This window comes from Elephas maximus, chromosome 13 (assembly GCF_024166365.1).
Source record: "Elephas maximus indicus isolate mEleMax1 chromosome 13, mEleMax1 primary haplotype, whole genome shotgun sequence".
Taxonomy (NCBI): Eukaryota; Metazoa; Chordata; class Mammalia; order Proboscidea; family Elephantidae; genus Elephas; species Elephas maximus.
In genome coordinates, this window is record NC_064831.1 from 65,315,024 (window position 1) to 65,340,589 (window position 25,566).

The window sequence follows — 25,566 nt, forward strand, 5'->3', positions numbered from 1 at the left end:
CTAGCCCCTGCATTTGCTGTTTTCTATGCCTGGAAAGCACCTCCCCCCCTCAGCTCTTCAGAGGCTGGCTCCCTGTCATTATGCAGGCCTCAAGCGTCACCTCCTCAGAGACTTCCCCCATGAAAGCAGGGCCTGCAAGGCTTGTTACCCCTTGATCACTTCGCCTGAGCTGTTCCCTTGGTAGTGCTTATCACACGACCTTATTTGCTCTACTTCAGTGTCATAGTCCTGGGGCTGCCAGAGTGTCTGGCACATAACTGCACCAGGTAAACTTAACTGCTTACTGAACAATTCTCAGCTCTAAGAGCAGGTTTTCATGAAAGAAGAAAAACAGTCAAAGGACTCTGGGTGGGTCTGGTTGAGGAGAGCGATGTGCAGAGGAGTGCCAGTTACAAGCTCTCACCTGATGAGCCCGGAGCAAGGCAGTCCTCCGATACATGTAGTCCTCCGACTTGATCACATATACCATCTTGTAGGAATTCAGCTTGAATCTACACTCCAGCTTATCCAGGCTATCCACATTCTCCATGGTCTTCTTACTGTTTCCTTCCTTCCCTTCCTTTTCCTGCTGTTCTCGACCACGCTGGCACTTCCGGATGCGCCGCAGGTTCCTACAAAGCCGAATGAGAGACTGTCCAGCTGTACACTCCCATAACTCCCCCTGAATTTGTTGTCATTATTATACGTCTTCACGGTACTTATCACAATTTTAATTATATACATGCAAACAATGTTCAATGGTTTCACTGTTTTAAAAAAAAAAAAAAAAAAACTGAATACAGAAAAACAAAAGTAGAAACCCTGAATCATGCTCTACTTTCAACTCTCCCAATTCCATTTGCCTTAGCAGAGGTAGCCACTGTTAACAGCTTTGAGTAAAATTTTCCAGCCCTCTATTTACATATGTACTTGCCAGATGTAATTCTGCTTTGGCATTTTTTCTGGACAAAACAGGATCATACCATATATACTGTTCTACGATGCTCTGACATATGCCCCACCTGAGCGCATGCTGTAGTAGCCATACAAATCTTCAATTAGCATCCTCAGAAGGCCGGGCGAATAATTACCAAGTGAAAACCAATAATCTGAGAGTCACGTAACTCCCCATTCCTCAACTGCACACAAGTGTACACTGCTGAAAGGTGACCTGGCTCACTTACCTCGGGAGAAACACTGGTTTCTGTGCCAGATGCTCACGGAGCTCAGGAGAGGTAGTATCGGAATTCATGTAACGCTCCACGTAGTCTGACCAGCGCTAGGATTATAAACACAAAATGAGAGCAGGAGGAGATCACAAAAACAGAACTCCATCTTCATCAGGAAGTCTAGCAAATTCTATGCTAAAATTTCCAAAATCCCTAAATTTCAAGAAAAAAATCTCCACAATATTTGTTACTTGGTATTAGCATAAAGATTAAAAATTTTATTAGCTAACAAGACCTGAAGTTTCTCCTCTTATCAGAAGTCATGAATGAATAGAAGCTGACTTACAAGTTTTACTTCTCCAGGGGGTTTTGTTGGGAAAAAAAAAAAAAAAGTACAGTGGCAAATGTTTGAAAATCAGTACCTTTTCACATTAAAACCTGGATTTCTGGCATATCTTGGGGAAAAAAAAATTAAAAGACATGGCAGCCACGAGCCAATATTCCCACTAAGCAAGTCTTTCCCCTGTATTCCCCACTGTCATACATTCAGCCTGCATCTCTCATTTATATTACCTGACAGACCCAACTATGAAAGCCCCTTCACGCTGTCTACTCTATGAGGCTGCGAACTTCTGGCTTCATCTAGCCCAATAAAAAGGCTGCCCTATCCTTCTAGAAGATGGTCAGCTGGGCAGACTCTCAGGACATGACAGCTCGGTTCAGCACATGGTTTCTGCAATATGCTTGGCCCTACCTCTGCTTCCACGGGGTCATCCGAGTTCTCCTCTTCCGTGTCCAGAAGCTCAATGGTCAGCTGAACCTTGTCTTGGCTCTGAATGAACATAAGCTGCAAATAAATGCTAAGTGTAAATAAAATACATCTCTAAAATTATAAACTACCTTCTGAAGGGTTGGGTGTGGGGAGCTAAGAGTTCAAAAGTTAAAAAAAAAATTTCTTTTCCTCTTTGTTACAGTTGAAGAGATGAGGAAAACATTCAAAAGCTTGAGAGGACAATGACAAGAAAGTCAAAAATCCAATCTCACAACCAGCAAAATGAAGTATGTTAAGACAAAAAGTACTATTTCTTGTGGTGTCTGGGGTCTTAAATGCTAACAAGCAGCCATCTAAGATGCATCAATTGGTCTCAACCCACCTGGAGCAAAGGAGAATGAAGAACACCAAGGTCATACGACAACTAAGAGCCCAAGAGACAGAGAGGGCCACATGAACCAGAGACCTACATCATCCTGAGACCAGAAGAACTAGATGGTGCCCGGCCACAATCGATGACTGCCCTGACAGGGAGCACAACAGAGAACCCCTGAGGGAGCAGGAGAGCAGTGGGATGCAGACTCCAAATTCTCATAAAAAGACCAGACTTAATGGTCTGACTGAGACTAGAGGAATCCCAGCGGTCATGGTCCCCAAACCTTCTGTTGGCACAGGACAGGAACCATCCCCGAAGACAACTCAGCAGACATGAAAGGGACTGGACAGTGGGTAGGAGAGAGATGCTAATGAAGAGTGAGCTACTTGTATCAGGTGGACACTTGAGACTGTGTTGGCATCTCCTGTCTGGAGGGGGGATGGGAGGATAGAGAGAGTGGGAAGCTGGCAAAATTGTCACGAAAGGAGAGACTGGAAGGGCTGACTCATTAGGGGGAGAGCAAGTGGGAGTACGGAGTAAGATGTATGTAAACTTATATGTGACAGACTGACTTGATTTGTAAACGTTCACTTGAAGCTCAATAAAAGTAAAAAAAAAAAAGTACTATTTCTTATCTCCTAAAGATTAGCTAAAATAATCAGTGCCATTAAGAGTTCTTTAAAAAGCAATTATTTTGTTCTCAGAAAGAAAAGAAGGCATATGTAGTCAGAACCATAAAAAGTCAGTGCCCCCTCACTTGATAATCCCATTTCTAAGACGTACTACAGAAAAAAACAAAAAAATTCATACCAACATTATGTGGAAAATATCAACAACCAAGAACAACTGCACGTACACTGTAATAAAGACTACACAAGATATGAAACAGGGCTTGAAACAAAACAAGGACCCCAAAATATGAACGCATTAAGATTTACTGCAGTGCTATCGACTGTATTTGAAACTTGGAATTCTGCATTGTGCTCAGATTATTTGTGTAATTTAAAAATATGTAATATATAAAAGCAACACATAGAGGCAAAGTCAACCCTGTCTGACATAAAAGAACACTAAAATGAGGACACACGTGCCCCTCCGTTCAGAACCCGGGGAAGATCGCTGCTGTCACCCTAAGGGCTCGCTGCAGACACGATCACTACGGGGACTATCGGTGCTGTCACCCTAAGGGCTCGCTGCAGACACGATCAGTATCACTACAGGGACAGTGGGTGCTGTTACCCTAAGGGCTCGCTGCAGACACGATCACTACGGGGACGATCGGTGTTGTCACCCTAAGGGCTCGCTGCAGACACGATCACTACGGGGACAATCGGTGCTGTCACCCTAAGGGCTCGCGCAGACACGATCACTACGGGGACGATCGGTGCTGTCACCCTAAGGGCTCGCTGCAGACACGATCACTATCACTATGGGGATGATCGGTGCTGTTACCCTAAGGGCTCGCTGCAGACACGATCACTACGGGGACGATCGGTGCTGTCACCCTAAGGGCTCGCTGCAGACACGATCACTATCACTATGGGGACGATCGGTGCTGTTACCCTAAGGGCTCGCTGCAGACACGATCACTATGGGGATGATCGGTGCTGTCACCCTAAGGGCTCGCTGCAGACACGATCGCTACGGGGACGGTTGGTGCGGTCACCCTAAGGGCTTGCTGCGGTCACCCTAAGGGCTTGCTGCAGACACGATCACTACTGGAATCACATGGAGAAGATCCGACCTCCTCCCCACTTGTCTAAAACTAAACTCAACTTCACCCCAAGCAGCTCCTCCACCTATGTCGGCTGTCTTGGGAGGCCTTATACCATGTTTTCCTGCCAGCTCTCTCACCTCTGTAGGCAGCGTCCAGGTCTTACTGACTAGCGTCATTATTACATTGTTCACGGCCCTCACCCCGGTTCAATAGCCCTCCCATTGCAAGCATGTCTCCAGTATCTTCACTCCTCCTTACTCAATGATGCCAAACTGGTACTTCTGAAAGCTCAACTCCAACGGGGTATTTAGTCCTTAAAATGCTTCACAGCTCACCAACCACAAGAAAATCCATACCTAATACTTTGTATGCTTATAAAGATCCTCTACCATTTAGACCTCCTTCACCAACATCCCATACTTGATTCGTTCAATACAGTCCCTGAATGTCTACAATCCATCAGGGCAGGGGACACATTCAGAAAAGAACACGGTTTTTGCTTGAAGGAGCTCAGTTTACTAAAGGAAGTAGGAATATAAACGGCCGTACCTACAACTAAGTAACCAGGAAAGTATTATTCTAAAGACATGCCCAATGTGCTGTGAGAGTAAATCATTCCTCCTCAGCAAGCTGAGAAAGGCTTTATTTCCCTAAAGTGGCACTGACGGATACAGGGGAAGACCAATTTCAGGCAGAGAAAACCATTTTGATATAAGCACATTAAAAAAACAAACAAACAAACACTACACTTCACAAAAAGAAGGGGAAGGATATGAACAAGCAATACAAAGAGGAAAAAGAAATGGGTAACAGTAGGAAACAGGAAAACGTGAGTTAAAATAATACGATTTTCTGTCCACGTGACCAGCAAAAATAAAAACATTTGGTAACACCAGGTGTCGACCAAGGGATGAGGAAATAAGTGTTCTTATGAAAGTGTACACTGGTACAGACTGCCACTTTAATAGGTGAAATGGTAATATCCATTACAATTTAAATTTTAAACTATGCACAGCCTTTGACCCAGTCACTTCATTTTTCTGTCTTGAACCTAGACAAATACTAACACATGCACACAAGGATACACAGACTGAAAGGCTATTCAATGCAGCAGTATGCAGGACAGTAAAAAGTGGAAAGAGTTTAACGTTCATCTATAAGGAAAAGAAAAAAAATAAATAAGGGAAGGAGTCTCTAAAACCACCGTACATCCATACTATCAAATACATCACAGCAGTTAAAAAATGATGTAAGTCTATATATAAATCAAATTACAACAAATTCTAAGACACATTAAGTGAAAAAAAGATGTAGAATATGCATAGTCTAACACTATTTATTTCTACATACACACACGTATATGTAAATGCACAGGCAAGGTCTGGATATATGTGCATCAGAGAGAGAAACATGCTTGACAGCGCCAAGCAGTGTAGCATGTGCACAGAATAAATGAAGGGAGATGAGGCTGGAAAGGGAAGAGGGGAGGACTAGAGAATCTGGAGGGCTGCTTACGCCAAACTGAGACTACCGAAGTTTACTCTCTATGCCAAACGTTTTAAAGAAGGATCACTTGGGCGGCAGAACTTTGCTGGTTCCTAAGCCTTTGTTCCTGCTATTCCCTCTGCACTCTGATAAACATTTTTGCCTACACGGTGGTTCTATCCATTCCTTCATAGCCCCTTATCTGCACAATTCAATTACATTAACTCCTTGTGGGTGAGGATTGTAATTTCGTTCACCATGAAAACTAAACACACAGTAAACTCCAGTAAACTCAAAACAAACATTTAAAGATTTAAACCCTGAAGAGCTTAGGAAGTATTTTTTGGAATGGGAAAATCCTCGGTGACTGATATTTGAAAATTAGATCTGAGACTGAACTAGAAAACTCATTTCCAGTTCTCTGATTCTAAATTAGGAAAAGACAGAGGTGACGGGTTAAAAATTGATGAAAGCACAACCAGACAACTATGTGAACAATATGGGATCAGATCATTAAACTACATCGAACAGATCCAACAAGGTATTTAGCTTAGATCTCTCTGCTCTGCCAACTACAAACCTTGTTCTGGGCTACTTGCCCCTGCCCTTTATACAGGCTCTGACCAACTGTGCCCATTTATGACATAGCTGCAGTCATAGTACATATACTTTCGTATCCATTTCTTTGTTTCAGCATTTTTACAATTTATAATTTTTAGTGACTGCAAGTATGTCACCCTGTATTTGCATGATAGGCTGCCGTTAACCATTCCCACGCTGGTTTGGACATTTAGGTTGTTTCTGTTTGCTTTTATAATAAACTGGAAACAACCTACATGTCCAGTAAGACAGTCATGATTCTCTAGAAAATAAGATATTAAATAGGTATAAAAAAAGATGCTGAAAACCCCAATGCATTGCTAATTGAGCAAAATAGGTTACAGAACACTGCATCAGTACAATCTCTTTCAAAATATATATTCAAGCACAGAAAAGTCTAGAAATGTCATCGGTGACTATTTCTGGGAAGAAGTATTAAGTGATTATTTTTTCTTTTGTCTGCATTTTCTATCTTTACTACAATGATCATGGATTACACGCATAAATGTTTTTAAACCATGTTTACAAAGTGTTATATATAATATGGAATAACGTTTAGAGAAAAAAGCAGAAAATAAAACTGTAAAAAATCATACAACTAAGTTTTTTTTAAAGGCATAAAAAAAATAGCAGGAAAGAAACAAAGTGGAATGTTCACGGTGGGGTCGGGGTTGGGGGGGCTTCACTTCCACTTTCATGTTTTTGCATTTCCTCTAATGGGCTCATTAGAACCTCTAAGGAGTTCTAGGAATGGGACCACTGGGTCAAAGTACCCTGGTATGTACAGTTTTTGACTTCTCGCCAAGACAGTTCTAACAACTTACATTGTCACCAGCAACTCTCACCTTAAAGCAATTCTCATCTGACATGAGCTGCTCTGCCTTTCTCTGATACGTTGACTCTAGGAGGCTCCTTGAAGTCTGTGTGTTCAGCTGGCCTCCAGTGGCCCCATTATTGTTTTCTGACAGGTAGAGGTCAGTCACCTGCACACAGATCTCATCACTCACGATGTGCTGCAGCTGAAATAAAACAAGGGCCAGTCGTCAGTGAACCAAGAAAATACCTACTTCTCCCTGTCCTACACTCAACCTCCCTTTGATTGTCCAGTCACTTGCCTCCAAAAGGGTTTTTCTGGCTGGAAATTTTAGAAAACCACTATTTTATTTTCTTGGAGAATAACTTAGCCAAGATCTTCAACGGTACCACTAGCCCATGAGTGAAACTTTCATATTTATTAAAAAACTCAGGTCAATGTGTTTATTTAAAGGAAAAATACAAATGTTCACTAATTCCCAATTGCATTATGGATCTAAAAAACTTTTAAAAGGTATTTCTCATGAAAGAAAATTTCCATGGCTCTTTTATGTATCTTCTAACTCCCTCCCCAGCCCCTGGTAAGCATAATCTACTTTTGTTTCAATATATTTGCATGGCTCATATATATACATAACCATTTCAATGTTTTTACACATATTCTCATTTGATTCTCACAACTACCCTAGGAGAAGGAGGCAGGAGAGGGTGTACACTTATGAAACAAACCTACATTTTAGGCGAACTGAGGTGAGAACAGGGCCTTGGACAATCTTGAAAGCAAGCTCCTCATCACTACCCCCAGCCCCAGTACAAAGACCGAAACTCATTTAAGAAACAGTTGTTGAATTAACTTCCCAGAGGCCCTCAGCTGAAGAAGCAGAACTGACACTAATATTCAACCTTCCCGATGCCTAAGCCCCTATACTCTTTCCAACGTATACTTATTTTCCTACACCTGATAGACAGTACTTGAATTATATAAACTTTAACTCATTTTCAACACAGGTCAACTGTGACTGACTAATGGTAACTTTTGTGACTATATTAAACTACCTGATGACTACAAAGTTGAACCTTTCAGAGTTTCCATTCTCATAGGTCGTGAAAAATTCTCTCAAACGAAACTTTATTCACCAAAATGCCACAGAATGCGCAGATACAAGTAGAAAGTAAAACATCAATTTTGTTATCAATTGTCTATCTTACTTTAAAATTCTCATAACCACTAAAGCATCCTATTTTTAGGAAGATATTCTTTTTGAAGTGCTAGTAACTATGACAACTACTTATTTTTAACATTAAAAAAGTCTTAAATGACAAGTATGTTTATTTGTAGATAATCAGATATAGCACAAAGTCAGAAGGATGAGTAATTTGAAGGTGGTGGAAAAACTAGTATCTTTAGCAGCTGGAGATGCTTAAATAAAGGAGAAAAAGGTGGGCAAAAAAATATATCCAAAGCATGGTCTCTACCATAGAGCTTTATACTTTCTGTTAAAGCAGACCATTATCATTGACTCCCCATCCAAAGCCTCTGGAAAGGGCGACAGCAGCACTCATGTCCAGGGACACCCCCGAATTAGGCTGATCAGGTTCTAACATCTGGTAATCTGAAATGACACACTGAGTGGGGTCGGTTTTTTAAGGAGCAGCATCTGGATGGAAAAGTCAGGTAACACTGGCGCTGCCCACGGCACACTAAAGCCTCAGGGGGCTGGAGAAGCCTTGAGTGCAGATGTCTGTCCGCACAGAAGCATAAGAATGGAGCAGATGTCTAGAAAGAGGGTATGCAGGAGAGGAAAAAAACCTTCCAGTCCAGTCCCTGGATGTCTGGCCACTTTCTGAGTGTTATGCTTGGATGTCTACTGTATTCTTAAAACATAATAAATCCCGGTTAAATTAGCCTGAAAAGGGTCAGATAACTGTATGGCTTAATTTTGAAATGTATGTTTGTAAAAATGGAGTGGCAGATTAGAGAAATGCGAATCAAAACTACAACGAGATTTCATCTCACTGCAACAAGGCTGGCATTAATCCAAAAAACACAAAAGAATAAATGTTGGAGAGGCTGTGGCGAGATTGGAACACTTCTACACTGCTAGTGGGAATGTCAAATGGTACAACCACTTTGGAAATCGATTTGGCACTTCCTTAAAAAGCTAGAAATACAACTACTATACGATCCAGCAATCCCACTCCCTGGAATATATCCTAGAGAATTAAGAGCCTTTACACAAACAGATATATGCACACCCATGTTTACTGCAGCACTGTCTACAATAGCAAAAAGATGGAAGCAACCAAGGTGCCCATCAACGGATGAATGGATAAATAAATGATGGTATATTCACACAATGGAATACTACGCATCGATAAAGAACAGTGAGGAACAGTGAGGAATCTGTGAAACATTTCATAACATGGAGGAACCTGGAGGGCATTATGCTGAGTGAAATTAGTCGGCTGCAAAAGGACAAATATTGTATAAGACCACTATTGTAAGAACTTGAGAAATAGTTTAACCTGAGAAGAATACATTCTTTTGCGGTTATGAGAGCAGGGAGGGATGGACAGTGGCAGAGGGGTACCCACTAATTAGATAGTAGATAAGAACTACTTTAGGTGAAGGGAAAGACAGCACACAATACAGGGGAGGTCAGCACAACTGGACAAAACCAAAAGCAAAGAAGTTTCCTGAATAAACTCAATGCATCGAAGGCCAGTGTAGCAGGGGCAGAGGTCCTGGGGACCATGGTTTCAGGGGACGTCTAAGTCAACTGGCATAACAAAATCTATTAAGAAAACATTCTGCATCCCACTTTGAAGAGTGGCGTCTGGGGTCTTAAACGCTAGCAAGCAGCCATCTAAGATGCATCAATTGGTCTCAACCCACCTGGATCAAAAGAGAGTGAAGAACACCAAGGACACAAGGCGATTACGAGCCCAGGAGACAGAAAGGGCCACATGAACCAGAGACTACATCATCCTGAGACCAGAAGAACCAGATGGTGCCCGCCTACAACCGATGACTGCACTGAGAGGGAACACAACAGAGAACCCCTGAGGGAGCAGGAGAGCAGTGGGATGCAGACCCCAAATTCTCATAAGACCAGACTTAATGGTCTGACTGAGACTAGAAGGACCCCAGCGGTCATGGTGTTCTGTTGGCCCAGGACAGGACCCATTCCCAAAGCCAACTCTTCAGACATGGATTGGACTGGGCAATGGCTTGGAGAGGGATGCTGGTGAGGAGTGAGCTTCCTAGATCAGGTGGACACTTGAGACTATGTTGGCATCTCCTGCCTGGAGGGGAGATGAGAGGGTGGAGAGGGTTAGAAGCTGGTGAAATGGAGACGAAAAGAGAGAGTGGAGAGAGAGAGCAGGCTGTCTCATTAGTGGGAGAGTAATTGGAGTGTGTAGCAAGGTATATATGGGTTTTTGTGTGAGAGACTAACTTGTAAGCTTTCACTTAAAGCACAATAAAAATTATTAAAAGAAAAAAAAAATGGCGTGGCAGGGACATCAGACCTCTTCTAACTTCACAAAGGGGAGAGAGAATTACCAACAGCATCAGCCCAAGGCTGATTCCTGTGAAGCAGAGGTCAGACATACCTCCTCTCTCCAAGCTTTTTACCAATTCTGACACCAGCCATCTCTCTCTTGGCAGTCTCTGCTTCTCTGCTGGGTTTGATAGTTCACTGTAGTGGCCTCACAGACAATACTCACAACTATGCATTTATCAGGAAAGTAACAGGTATTCTGGATATGGAACAACTCAGTATAAACTTCTTCGGTCAGGACAGGATCTTGGCTGTGCCCAAGGCCTCTCCCTGGCCCTTGGCCCTCAGCCGTTTGGGCCAACCCAGCCTCTGCTCTGCTTGGATTAAGTGTTACGAAGCTCTTTAGCTCCATGGGTAAGTGCCCACCATCAAGCCTCCGCCCAAAGGCACTCAGCTCTCCAGCTCTGAGGGTTGGCAAGCCTTGCTCCACCAAGTGCCTGGAGACAGCCCACTTGGCCAGCAAGCCTCCTGCCTGATGGTACTCAGCTTTCTCGCTCTGTGGGCCAGGAAGCCCACCTCGTAATCTCCTTGTTCTGCTGCCACTGTTTCTCTGCCACTGCTTCCATTGTTACAGCTCTGTCTCCCAGGTCCAGTAGGTTCTCAGCACAGGGGATCTTGGTTCCAAAGGATGCACTCCACTCCTAGCTTTTCTTTCTTGGTGGTAATGAGGTCCCCCCTGTCCGCTTTTGGGATGGCTCATTTTAAGCCTAATAGGATGGCAAAACTGACCAATCCCCTACTCAGGGTTCCAAACACCTTATTTGCATGGTCCCCACCCCACAACAGTGCTATGTACCTTTATTTGCATTATTAGCAAACTTTTCAATGCCCTTGGTGGGCCACAAGCACCTCATTTGCATAGCCCTACCCAGCCATTTGGTGGGAGTTAGAAGACCATGATGAGAAGGGCCACCAATGAGCTGGGGAGGGTGGGGGGTGAGACACCAAATGAGATGAGAATAAAAGAAGCTATGCCTCCAGTGGAAGCCTGGGCATGTTTTAAAAACTCACTGGGTTTGGGCTGTCTGAATCGAACCTCTATTTCCATTAAAAAAAAAAAAAAAAAATTGGGACAGTATATATTATGAATCAAAGAGAGACTATACTTATTGTTTCAAAAACCAATATCAGGCTTATAAACAGTAAGCTAGGTTTACTGTTGTCATGCTGGTGATGTGAAAGCCTGCTCCTACCACAGCAGCAGCAGTCAAACTTGTAAGCTGAACCATAAGCATGAGATAGCTGGAGTCTGTATTTTACATACATATAGGGTACGTTAGCAGGGATCAGTCTCTCAACAATTATGACTATAACTGCTTGTATCCGTATAACAACTTCTGTCCGTCCCACTGAGACCTTTCCAGGGAGGTCTGAGAGCGTCCCTGACTTTCAGGGCAACTATCTGCCTGTTGTGTGAACAGCTCTCCCTCATTCCTGAGTAGACACAGAGGGAGGCAGAGGCATGCACCGCTCCAAATCCAAGGCCAAAGCATAGGTACTATGCAAAGAATTCACTATGTCAGCCCAGGAAGGCACCAAGCAACAAGCCTTTTCCTTCCAAGTGGCAGTGTGGACTCTAGAATTAAGACTTTTCTTTTTACAAATTCTCACTTTAAAGAAGTAGTGCACTAACACCTCTGATTCCTGTTGGAGTTCAGAACTCAAGGCAAAGGAGTACAAACCTCTTTGCTACAAGCTATTACTGTTAATAAATAATATCAGAGCTGTTATATAAACAACATATTTACAAACTCCCAGGGTGCCAGAGAACAAGCCATAAAACCAATCAGAACTTTAACTCAGATGAGTGAGGTGGGCAAAGCATTGTAAAAGATGTTATACAAAATCCTTCCATACAAAGAGCTTCAGGTATCAAACAAGGAATGTATACGGAATTACCAGCAGCTACAGAAGAGGAAATGTTCTGCACAGTGTGCTTGTTCCTGGCAGATAAGAGTGGGCCAGTTTATGTTCCCTGAGGACAGTTAAGGGCCAGTAGGGCAGGGAGTTGGAGCCAGGACCATGGCTCTCTCTATAGGCAGCCAGCAAGAAAGGGGGAAAACATTGGGTCTCAGGTAGGCTCATACTGCTGTGAGGACATACTGATAGAGGGGGAAAAAAAAAAAAAAAAAAAGCCAATTTCGTAGCTGAAATACTCCTAGTTGGTCAACATGGAAAATCAGACATTTCATGAGGCCCTCCCCACATCCACAGAACTATATGTTCATAAACATTTTTATATAAGAAAACTGCCTTTCCTTTTCCCACAGGAATCTTGCCCGTTCTCTTCGCCTGACCCAAATGTCTAGGTAAGGAGTTCTTCCCTCAACAGCCCTAGCCTCTACCATCCCCCTCACCTGTCTGACAATGCTCTGGATCAGTTTGTCCATGGTAAAAGCAATGTAGGCGTGAATGGTGAACATCTCTCTCAACGAATCTTCATACTGTGATGAGTCTATGTTGCCATCCAGCAGGCTCCGCACCATGTCCAGGAAAGCTGGGTAATAATCTTCTACCTCAACATCCACTGTGGGAGAGATTGGAAAGGTGAGGCCTTACTCTGCTCAAAAAAAAAAAAAAAAGGTCGGGACAGAGGGCAGGGCAAATCCCACAGCTGGCCTAACCAGCACTTGAAAGATGAACACTCGATATTCAAAACATACCCACTCAATCCACTGCAGACAGAGATGAAATCTGACAGGTGGCTACAACCACCAGCCCCGTCTATCAGGGAAGACTGACTCTGCAACTTTGACAGCAGCCTCTAACACGCTGCCTGACCAGGCTACGGAGACACTTACTTACAGTGCTGCTGGGCTCTGCACAGAAGGAGGGCAAAATATCCCAGGGAAGAAAAAAGTCCTTCAGAAAGTTGTCGGCTCCCTGGCTGAGAGAGGAACCTAATCTCTCCGCCTGCACACATGGATCACTTGCTCATGAAGCTATTTTAACGCAGCGTAAAGTGCAGATGAGGAAAAGCAGACAGCCATAGTCTAGCACAGGGAAACTGCTTGGGAACAAAAACTAGGAGGGCAAATTAAATCCCCTATGAATAATGAAGTAATCTGCATTTGTCAAAGTCCTTTTGTTTAAAAATGGATTCTCAACATTGTACCTCACAAATTGCATAAAATGATCGGTGCCTGCTGCACATGAATCACTTCAATCACCAGCTAGAGTGAATCTTATTAGTTGATAAAGAGACATCTGGCAACTAGTGGTGAAAGGACTGCCTTTAGCTTAATAAAAATAACACCCATTTACGTAAAGCTCAAAAACAGGCAAATCCAATCTCTTCAGTGTTGGAAATCAAGGCAGTGGTTATCCTTGGAGCATTAGGGGCTGGAAAGGGACACAGGGTGGGATGGGGGGCTATTGGGGGTGGCCATTATGTTCTATTTCTTGACCTGAGTTCTTGTTACAGAGGTGTGTTCGCTTTGTAAAAGTTTGCTGAGCTATACAATTCTGAATTGTATGCTTTTCTGTACGTATGTTACATTTCAGTAAAAAATTCACTAAAATGACAAAAAAAATTACAAAGAGAATGCTTCTTCATTAACTAATTGGCTACCCTATTTGTAGGGTTTGTACTAAAGAAAAAAAGAGCAAAACCCAAGTCCGTTTATCTGAAGTGTGATGAACTCATTAAAGACAGGTCAAACAGGGCAGTTATTGTGTAAAATAAGCAACTGGCTTGAGTTTCATCACATAGTATCGCCTTGTTCAGGCCACAGCACAGATGTGGGTCTCAGAAATATGTCATCATGAAACTGCCTTTATGCCAAAATAAAGTTATAAGCCCAAACCACAGACTTGTCCACATGAGTTCTCATCAGTATGTGAGTTGGCTTTATCATTGAAGACCAAACTATGTAGTGTCAAACCAAGTTAAGTCAGTGGTTAAGCCAGGATTAGGACATTATCTAATTAATTATCTCTAATTTCTACCCAAGCAGATGGAATTATCACACTGAGGTCCAGAATTCGTGTTCTCAAGCTAGGGCTAATATAGGCAAACCTGTAACCAAACCCGCTGCCGTCGAGTTGATTATGACTCATAGTGACCCTATAGGACAGAGCAGAACTGCCCCATAGTTTCCAAGGACTGCCTGGTGGATTTAAACTGCCAACCTTTTGGTTAGCAGTCGTAGCACTTAACCACTATGCCACCACGGTTTCCAATATAAACAAAGGCTTTTAAAATTTACTCCCAGAGTCATTAGCTCTTCAACATACAGAACGCAAGCTAGGGCCACACTGGGCTTCCTACATAAGCTTCACTTCAAAAAAAAAAAAGAATTCACTTCACAGATTGGCTATTTTCTCAAAAGCCTAGAAGAAAGGTTTTATGAAAAACCATTTCACTCGCAGCTCAACTACTAATTATGAATTTAACTCATCTGGAAGCACGGAATTACTTAAAGTATATATAGTAGCTTCCTTTAACTTTCATCTCACTTATTTTTGTTTTCCTCAGTTCTCTATCTTCATTCTGTTGTGTCTCACTCACATGTTCTCTTCATAACTTGTTCTTACACACTCATCTTGCACACCACCTCTTGAATTCCAATCTCCCTTCCATAATTTTTTCTATTTATTAGGAATGAGCCATGAACCCTCTTGGTTCAAGAGAAGTCCTGACCAAACATACCTGAGAAAATTCACATGTCTTAGGCATGAAAAACTAGGAATTTATGGTCTGCCACCAAGTGGAATCGACTGTGACATTTTAGCCCTTCTCTGTTATTGGAAACACCACAATAACCTAGACAACTGTCATTTGGGAAACTGACAGCAACTGATACTTGCCTCCCTGGTGCTCACAGTACCGACCACTGAGTGGGCATCTGTATTCGAAGCACTGAGTAAGGTGCCTTACATATTTTCTGTAATTCTCCTAATAACCCCACAAGCTAACAACCAGTACCTCCATTTTACAGGTAAACAAGTTCAGAGTTTAAATAAGCTCATACAACCAGTAAATTTCAGAGTCAGGACTTGAACCCTGGTCTGGCTCTACAGTCTGTACTCTATGCACAAAAAAAACCACCCTAAGTCTAACTAGGCCCTGAAGTCCTCAACCCCACACACCCTCTCTAAGTCAACCTAGGCACTCACTAGGTTCTTTGAGACGTAGCTGGATAGCAGGGCTGTCACTCTTGTCTCGCCGTACGCCTGGCATATCATGCTCCCACACTCTCTCTCGGTTTTCTTCTTCAATTTGCCGTTCAGCTTGGGAACAAATCCGCATCAGCCTCAGGCAGAGGATCTGGTGCAGTCGCATAAAGATATACCAATTGTTATTGACATAGAAGAGGTTGTACACTTCATCCATCCCTTTTAACTTTTGAGCTGCTGTGTTACTAAACAGTAGCTTGGACTTAGGGGGGCTGCCCCCAACACCGTTGTGCTTCTTAGCTGCCCCTGTGGCTTCATCTACATCCATCTCTTCTTCTTCTTCTTCCTCCACATCTGAGAGATCGCCTCTTTGAGCAAAGAGCAGGTCAGGAATGAAATGATGCATGATCTGCTTGATTTTATACTTGTCCTCCTTCTGAATGCCTGTCTGCCTCTTCACATGGTGGATAATCAGGGCAGCGGCATCCTCCAGTATCTGTTTGTCCTCATAGACAAGTGAGAGGTGGGGGCCAACTGGTACACCAGCATTCTCTTCTGTAGCCTGCTCTTGCCTCTGATGGGAGAGAGAGACGGCAAAGTATCACTGGACATGTTTAGGGCAACGACACACAGACTGCGACGCGACACCAGCAGTACACACCATTATTAACCACAGTGATGGATTTTTTCCAATCCAAAAATTAGGACCTGATCTTCATAATTTTGGTGCCTCTTCCAGTTAACACAATAGTAATGTAAGAGATCGGTCTGATGCCAAAATATTGGCACCAGACTCTGGCGGCTGATAGGAACAATGGGACAGAATTGAGATCATCTTTAAAAATTCCTTACAGAGGATATGATATGAAGTCTGAGATTTACTTTAAAATACTTCCAGGGTAGAGTGTGGGTGTTGACAAATACAGCAAAATTGACAAAACATGGATGATTATTTAAGTTTACATGAGAGCTTGGTTTACTATTCTCTCTCCTTTTGTATGTCTGAAATTCAGGATCACACCACTTCTGGGAATTCTCAATTGCACTGTATTTATATTTCTACCCATCCCCTCTCTAAGACTGTGAGCTCACAGAAAACAGAATTAGTTTCTTTATATAGTCCTGGTAAGTGTGCTGAATAAACAAAGATTAGAGTGAGTTTGGGAATCAATGACAATTTTTAAGTTGCAGAAAGCTGAGACGGTAAATATGAAGACAAGGTATTGTTCAAGGGAACTAAATTGGGGGGGTGGGTGGGGAGGGAGGCAGGCGGTGTAAACTGAAACTAGGATGATAAATTAGACTAGTCTAACAGCTTAGGTATAAAGGAGATGGCAGGATCAAGAATAGAAAAGGTTATAACAGTTATGAAGCAAGAATCAACAGGTCTTAGAGGGTCTCATCTTCATATGATAAAGGGAATTCCCAAGAATCAAAGCTATGCTGAACATAAAGGTGACAGAGTTCTCTCCCAGATGTAGAAACCCCCAGCTCACCTCGTCATAGATACTTTCAATCTCGTTGAGTAAGCTCTTAGACCTCAGGACCTTGGTGTCGTTCTGTTTAAAGTTGATGCCCTGGTGGTCCAGAGACTTCAAATAATATTTCTCATTTTGTTCCCTCCACACCTTGTTAAAGCCTCTCTGAGCTTCTCGCCACTCTTCCTCTTTCATCTTCAACCTAGTGAGGTGAGGAGAGGGACAGAAACAACAACATCGGGAGATTCAGGGGGTTTAGAAGTGAGATATAAGCCAGGCTACTTTATTTCAAAAGTCAAAAGATACACAAGGCCTGTCGAAATTATTGACCACTTGGGATAAACGTTACCAAATCTGTACTGAACTTTTATACATGCAAAGTTGCTCATTCAGGACATAATTTGTCCCAAGTCAGAAATCTTACCTAGAATTATTTCTCAAACAGCATTCCACAGTATACCCTTTAGATATAAGTACTCCTTGAAAAAAGGGTTCTCTTCCTTGGCCAGCTAAAACAAAGTTAAGTCGTTGGTGGTGGGTTTAGGACTTCTCAGAACATGTACTATGCTAATGTGAACGCAAAAGGCCAAGAGCAGAGAATTTGCACGGTGATGTTCCTTTGGACACGGTTTGAGAAGTTCAGATAAGAATTGATCTTGATGTCCCAGGAGAGAATATTAGAGTAAAAATAAAAAACAGCACCAGAACTAAAAAAGAGTCTACATTTCAAAGGTTAAAAGTTAAATACTACTGGGAGGAACAATAAAATCTCAGCATTTGTGGAACTGTGCAGCAAACAGTAAAACATTTTTGCCAGATGAAATGAGAGAAGACCCAGCTCTCAGCAAGAGTTCACAGTGCAGTTAACGGCACCGTGGACTTAGAGTAACACTGGGGCTCAGTCTGGTTTCTGGCCTCCTATCTACTTGATGCCTGGCCTTACCAAAAAAAAAAAAAACAAAAAAACCAAACACACTGCCATCGAGTCGATTCCAACTCATAGAGACCACATAGGTCAGAGTAGAACTGCCTCATAGAGTTTCCAAGGAGCACCTGGCGGATTTGAACTGCTGAACTCTTGGTTAGCAGCTGTAGCACTTAATCGCTACCCCAACAGGATTTCCTGGCTCTAGGTGGGTACAAACGCCCCTCTACCCCTCAGATTGACATAAAGCGTTGTTAGGAGAAAGAAGTAAGATATTGCTGGTAAAACTGGTAATGCAGAACTCTTTTATAGTGAGTATGTATCAGTTTTACAAAGACAGTAATTTTTCTTATTAAAAAACAAACTAAGATGTTAACAATTGTGCCCAGTGGCAGGAACATGGCGGGGGGGGGGCTGTCTGTTCTTTTTTTATATTTAAAACTACCCTCCCCTTCAAACACACAGGACACGCTACAGATTTAATGTGTTACAAATTCAGAAGTGTCTACCTTCTTGGGTCATGGTTCATACCAGGTCTGACAGTATGGACTTCTCAAGGTCTACTCTCAATGGCTGGCTACACAGAAGTCCATCATGAAGCTCCACTATCCCACTCTGCACCTGATTTCCAACAACCAGGGTAGGGAAGAAACGAAGGTCTCTTTGGACAACTAGATCGAAAATGAGAGCCTTGTTCAAAAGGACACTGAATCTGTCACAAAGCACACTAAAGCACTGCGGACACACTCACTCACGTACCTTTTAAGGACAATTGGGACGGCAATGGAGGGGTTTTTCCTCAGACCATCGATGATGTCAGCTGCTTTATCGGCATATATCCTCTGGAGTGCTTTTCGATGGATGACTTCCGACGTGCCCCCAAGGGTGTTGTCCAAGCGAAATTTGGCTTGTTCCTCAGCAGATAAGCGGGAAAGCTTCTTCTGTATTGCTTCCAGAACCCGGATTGTTGCCAGATTGGTCTCTAAAACTACATCAAGCTAAAGAGGAAGACAAGAAGCACGCTTAGGCCTCCAAAGGAGACTACCACAGTGGTCAGCAGGAGAAGTTCGGGAGTCAAACTCCCTGGATTTGAATCCTGGCTCTGCCTTACTAGCCATGTAAGACCGTTTCCTTATCAGTACAACAAGGATCGCAACACCTACCCTCACATAAGGTGTTCTACAGATTTAATGATATAATCCACATAAAGTGTACAGCACAATGCCTAGCACGTAACAAACATCCGATAAATGATGGCTAAATGGTAGTTATTATCTCAACCACTACCACGGTGTGCTTTGGCTAGGACTGCCAGAGGGGCCTAATAGGAGGTAACCTTAATGACCCTTTTCCCTGAATTCTCCTGACTGCTAAGCTCTGTTACAAACAATAACAAAACACTTAAAAGGATAAATAAGCCTTGTGGGTAAGTTTTTTTTGGGTAGCTGAAGCTATTCAAAACCTTCAATAGCCTGGTCCCACATCCAATAGTAGTAAGAGCAGTGACCATCAGTCCTAAGGAGTTCAATGTCCTGTGGGTAACCATTTAAATTCTTACTGAACTACTGGCACTAATTTTCTGACCTGGTTAAGGACATGACTTTGAGTCCATAATTCTTCCCCTAGCCTTAACACTGACAAGATTCTCTAAGATACAAAAAATGATACAAATGAGCAGTCTCAAAGACCAATGACCAAACGTCTGCAAAACAGCGTTCCCTAGGTTTTCTAGCTTTGGGACTGTTGACAGTCATAATGTTTTGTAAAATATTTCTGGTCTTCCCCCTCTTCCCGCAGTTATGGACAAATGACGGACTGAACTTCCTGGCTCCTTGTGATTAGAGAGGGCCATGTAACTAGTTCTGGCAAATGAGTTGTGAAGAGGTGAGTAGACACTGTATGTTACTTCTAAGCTGGAACATTTAAGGGTGTGAGACCCTTCTGAGCTTTTTCTTCCCTCTAATTACTGACAATGTGCAAGATGGTGGCACTCTGTCAGCCTGGGTCCCCAAGTAATCCTGATGAGCAGAGTCCTCTGTCAAACAGCAGGGCACATGCAGTATGGCCAAACAATAAACTTTTCTTTTTTCAAGCCACTGAGATTTAGGGATTTTCTGTACTGCAGCATTACCTAAGCTAAAACCCATTTGAAGGAGCCCATCCCACCAATTTCTAAGCATACACACACAGACACACACTTCTTTCATCTTTACTTTTGTAGTCACAACTGGTAAATGAGGGTGTTGCCTCCCATTTGCAGGTGTAACAGCTGAGAGAGAACAGGGCCATTGGGTCAAGACAAGATGCCAAGCTCATCTATCTAACATTACTAAACACAGGTAAAAACGAAATGCTTCCTTTAGCCTGATCAAACTTCCCATGGGAGTTAACATTTGCCATGATTTCATTTTCTGCAAATGGTTGCAACTCCTCAAACACTGGGGCAGAGATGGCCAATTAATAGCCAGTAGCTACGTAGCAAGTGGCTCTTCATTCAAAACTAGAAACAGCTGAAGGATGTGTGAAAGGGGTAAACTTGCTGAGAACTAAATCAGTATGAATTAAAAAAAAAAAAAAAAAAGAGTTTAAGATGTCTCGCATCCATATGAAACACAGCCAGTTTAATATAGTAAATACATTAAATAGGACACACATCATTTTACTTCTTTGGATACACTTAGTATTCCCTTTTTGTTGATGATATCAACGAATTAGTCACTCATACTCACTGGGGATTTTGAGCCAACTGTTCAGTTTAATTCCCCTCCTGATATAAGTGCATCCTCAAACAAAAAAAAAACCTCTACCAACTCATTTATTCACTCCAGCTTTTCCCTTCCCAACTACTTTAAAATAAAGTCCCTAATCTAACTTTCTTCAAAAGAAGCCAAATCAATACAGAAATATGAGAGAAAAAGTCCAGTTCTCACAGACCTGGTTTGCTAACTACGATACCTGCACTAAGAACAACAATACACACAGACCTTAAAATAATTAAAACTAGCTTCAAGAAAACCTTATAGGTATAGTTTTATACATCACATAAAGCTTGAGCACAAAAATCTTTAAAAATTCAAAGGATTATTATTCAGTTATCAATGGACAATTTCTGTTCAAGTGGCCTAGATAAATCACAGTTGTTATAAAATTACTAATACATTCAACAAATTTGTAAAGCATGTTAAATACAACAGGCATATATCACAAGAGGAAGTGATCCTATAAATGTCAAGAGCTCTTCAGTCTTAAAAAGACAACCCTCACAGAGAGATATCTGAGATACCTTCTCATTTGGCATCTATTTTCCACTGGGTTTTTGGGTTTGGGTCTAAAGAAAAAGGAGCTTGTACCTCAAAGCGCTCATCTTCGCAACGATAGATATGTTCTTCGTACTGTGTCTTCTTGGAACTAACAAAGGTAGAGTCCTCAGACCATGAAGGGAAGGAAACCCAGGTATCATTTAAAACCTGTGGGGAGAAGAAGAGACTGAAAAGCATTCTCAATAAAAAGACAAAACAAAGGTCTAGAGGGTGGGAGAAACATTGCTCTGCAGCTAACATCACTCTAAGTTTCACCTTCAGCAAGTTTACAAAAGGGTATTGGTAAGAAAAAGGTTCAGGAACATAGGTGACATTTTCTTTTGAAAAAAGAGAGGAGTCTTGATCTCATTACATAAATTCTCCACCCATTCACATAAAATCCCCATACTGCTCCCTTCTGGAGGAATCTGAGGATTCAGGGCTGATCCTTACCAGGGAAGGCCTTACCTCTTTACAGAGAGGAGTCCGTCCTGTGCACTTGGGCTGCTGGTAGCTCTTTGGGAGGGCTCGATAGCTGGAGCCCAACCGTTTACAGGAGGCATAATCTATCTCCATGGCAATGCCCTCCGTAGCTCGTTCCTTTGGAAAGGTTTCCAGATGTACAGACTCCTTATAGCCCAGAAAGTTTTTAAACCAATTAAACAACTCAGGGAATTTCCTAAAGAATCAAACCAAAAACTGGTAAGCAATGAGAAGCACGAGGCAGTTGTCCCGAGATATGCCCACCACCACTTGGTGCTGGGTCGGAACTCTGCTACCAGGGGCAAGTTCTAATGACAGTTATTATTTCCTGCCAAAGCAGTTCAAAGCACCGCCTCTGAACATTTGGTTTCCCCTTTTCCTATAGAATGCTCTCAGATCAATTATGATGGTGATGGAAGAGCTGCAATAACCAGCCATACTTCTGATCGAGAACACTGCTTCAGTGTTCAGTTAATTCTTAGGTTGTGAAATACAGTCAAGATTCTAGAATCTTGGGATACAGGAAGCACTGGTCAGCAGATGAGGACACCACTAGTCCTGGCCAGCAGTCAACAGGAACTTTAATCCCTTTCTATTTTCTTATCTCCAGAGTTGGACTAGAAGACTTCTAGGAGGACTCTTTTAACACTGACATTTTACAAGTCGGTGGACCCAATTCAATTAACTTTGCTTCTCATACACTCACAAACCAAGTGGGTTTTCCCTCGCCTCCATATCCTATAACAGGGCTAAGCCCCTCATTCCACTTACCCTAGGAAGGGAGAGACTAGCTGTACTAGCTCAGATCGAGAGATCACCTCCTGGTTAAAGATAACAAGACAGCGCAGGAAATTTTCATAAGCCTCTGCACTTCGCAAAGCTTTTCGGACCTTATGGAAACAACCGAAAAATAAAACAGTTAAGTGGAAGAATCAAGAGATCCTGCGTTGCTTTAAAAAAAACTGGGAAACACGAACTGACATATGTGAGGATACTAAAGAATCAGAGTAAATTTTTTCAGGTGTGATAATGACTATATCTGAAAAAAAAGAGTCATTTTAAAGAGAAAACTACTACAATATTTACGGAGGTAGTAATATCTCAGACTGTCTCCCAAGCATCTGTGGTAGGTGGGAGTACACATGAACAAAGAGACTGGCTAGGAGCCTGGAAATACTGAAGCTGGATAAGGGGTCATTCGATTATTCTCTTCTATACGTTTAAAATTTTCCATAATAAAAATTTAAACAGTGAGATCCTAGAGTAGGTAAGACTCTTACCATCTCACATGCTTTATTCTCCAAACCATATCAGAGTTACCCAAGTTTTGTTGCCTCTCTTAACAGGTATTTACAGCAAGGATCTTGGTTAACAATGTTTCCAAACTCTGGTAATCTCGAATAATAAATCTTTTAAAATATTTCTGTCCCCTCACAATGATCTTTCCCTTCCTCCATTTACAATATTGATCACTTTAGCATCAAAAAATTTTTAAATGTTCAATGCCGTAAACAAAATACAACTAGCCTGGATAGATGACCAATCTGGAGCTTCAGTTTCACAAATCTTTAGCATTGTGGTACTGTAGTAGGGATTGAAGGCTCTCACCAAATCAACAACTCCCACTCCAGGCTCTAGAATACTTTTCCTAACTATCAACTGGTAGATACCACATGGAATACACACTTAAAAAGAATATTATGGTGGTAATATACATGTAAAACAGAAAGTCTGCCACTTAATCATTTTTAGAGCATAATTCAGTGACGTTAATTATACTCCCCAGGTTGTACTACTATCACCACTATCCATTTCCAAATGTTTCTGGATCCCCTCAAACAGAAGCTCGGTTCCCCTTAAAGAACTCCCACCATTATCCCCTCCCCCAGCCCCTGGTAATCACTAATGAATTTGAATTTTTGTTTCTATACATTTGCTTATTCTAGATACTGGCATATGTCCTTTTAAAGCTAAAGATGAAAGAGCACTTGTACTTTTTGTACTATAAACCATATTTATTTACTTTTAATTTTTTTATTAGCTTTTAAACATACATAAAAGTAGACAGTCTAATGAATCCCATGTACTACTCAACCTCAGTGATGAATACATAGTAAATTTTGTTTCCTCTCTACCCATTTCCTCCACCACTGAATTTTAAAGCAAATCCCAGACATTTCACCTATATAGACCTCAGTATGTATCTCTAACAAATAAGCACTCTTTAAAAAAAACCATTACTCTTAAAATTACTAATATATATATTTTTAATTCCTTAATAGGATCTAATATTGAATCTGTTCAAATTTCCTGAGTTATCTAATAAACATCTTCTAAAAATTGGTTTTCAAAATCAGGATCCATACAAGGTCTGCATGTTGCATTTGGCTAATATATTTCTTAATTCTTTTTTAATTTTAACAGTGCCCCTCTTCCACTCTTTTCTTGCCATTTGATGGTTGTGACCTTGACTTATACATTTGCCTTAAAATACCAAGTGCCCAGGCAGCCCTTAGAAATGGTTCAAGTCAGAATCAGGGACTGTGACTATTTTCTCAGGATAGCTCACACAGGCACAGCAGGCAGAGAGATCAGGGCAGCCTGTCTTTTGGAGGCATGATAAACAATCATAGAGATGTTAAATCACTTGTCCTGCAAAAAGCCAGAGGTGCAAGAGCAGGTCAATCACCGCCAGATCAATCCGGGCTGATTCATGGGTTCAGGAGAAGCCCAACAGTTGCCAGCTACCCTGATGAAAGTAGCCTGCTAATGGCCACGTTGCCTTCAGACACAGGTGGAGAGCCAACCTAATACCGCACAACACCGTTTACACCAGCAGTTTCAACTCCTGTGCTCGTTAGAATCACCTGGGGAGCTTCGAAAACATACAAATCAGAACCCCCACGAATCCTACCTGTGCATACTGCAAATTATGTATCACAGCAATTAGAAGATTACAAGCCATTTTAAGTCCCCAACAACTGGTGTAAGCACCAACACTCTCCATTGTACAGACCTGGATATCTACAACAGAGAACTCCAAACATCATTCCAGAGGAACATCACACATCTTTTCAAAAAAGCGGGAAAGGCTGTATTTTGCTACAAACTACCACCCAAAGCAAAGGAGAATGCTACCATGCCTCTAGTTTTGCTTACAGTTCTAGAAGATTGAAAGAATTTACAATTTGGAAACTATGCTAGAAAGTACAAAGTCCTAATCGGTTTCACGCTTCTAAAATAAACCCTTCTTGGGGGTGGAGGTGATTTTCTTTTTAAAAGAAAATGATGGCTGATATCAAATCTAATTCACCCATGACTCACCTTATCAAAAAATAAAGATTCAGTTCCTACACCATGCTTGCTGGCATCTGCCATAGAGGAATCCTTTAGGCTGAGCAATTTGGGTTTCTTCTACAAAAAAGGAAAAATACAAACACGTAAGATTCAGACAGTGGGCTTCTCAACATTTCATTTTCATCTGTATTCAATGGTTCCATCGCTGACCACTGCTGACTGATAATGTGGAGCAAATGAGAGAATTCATGCAACTAACTCAATCTACACCCTGAAAGACTTCCACGCTTCTTCTCTATTTCAATTTGCCTGTCACAGTTTCTTTCTCCAGCAGAGGCTCGCCATTCTACTCCCGATATGTTCTCTACACAAATGCTCACAGCATTACCGGTCAAAAACTTTTAGAATTAATGTCCTTCCTTACTTTTTCTGTGGGCCAAAAACAGCTTTTTCTGGAACCTAATGCCACTACTTTGTTTTCCTAGCTGGTAG

The 25,566-nt window shown here is 42.0% G+C and overlaps 1 protein-coding gene across 3 annotated transcripts in view; it reads right to left on the reverse strand.

The window, feature by feature from the left end:
• Window positions 1-25,566, reverse strand: part of SIN3A (SIN3 transcription regulator family member A) — a 72,886-nt gene that overhangs the window by 3,776 nt on the left and 43,544 nt on the right. For all 3 annotated transcript variants that reach the window (XM_049852658.1, XM_049852657.1, XM_049852656.1), the window contains 12 exons: window positions 25,102-25,191; window positions 22,549-22,667; window positions 21,763-21,973; window positions 21,346-21,462; window positions 18,755-18,993; window positions 17,089-17,272; window positions 15,593-16,166; window positions 12,832-13,001; window positions 6,944-7,117; window positions 1,903-1,995; window positions 1,164-1,258; window positions 404-611 (listed from right to left, as the gene is read on the reverse strand). In XM_049852658.1, coding sequence (XP_049708615.1) covers window positions 404-611; window positions 1,164-1,258; window positions 1,903-1,995; window positions 6,944-7,117; window positions 12,832-13,001; window positions 15,593-16,166; window positions 17,089-17,272; window positions 18,755-18,993; window positions 21,346-21,462; window positions 21,763-21,973; window positions 22,549-22,667; window positions 25,102-25,191 — 2,274 coding nt within the window. The remainder of the gene's footprint in view (window positions 1-403; window positions 612-1,163; window positions 1,259-1,902; window positions 1,996-6,943; window positions 7,118-12,831; window positions 13,002-15,592; window positions 16,167-17,088; window positions 17,273-18,754; window positions 18,994-21,345; window positions 21,463-21,762; window positions 21,974-22,548; window positions 22,668-25,101; window positions 25,192-25,566) is intronic.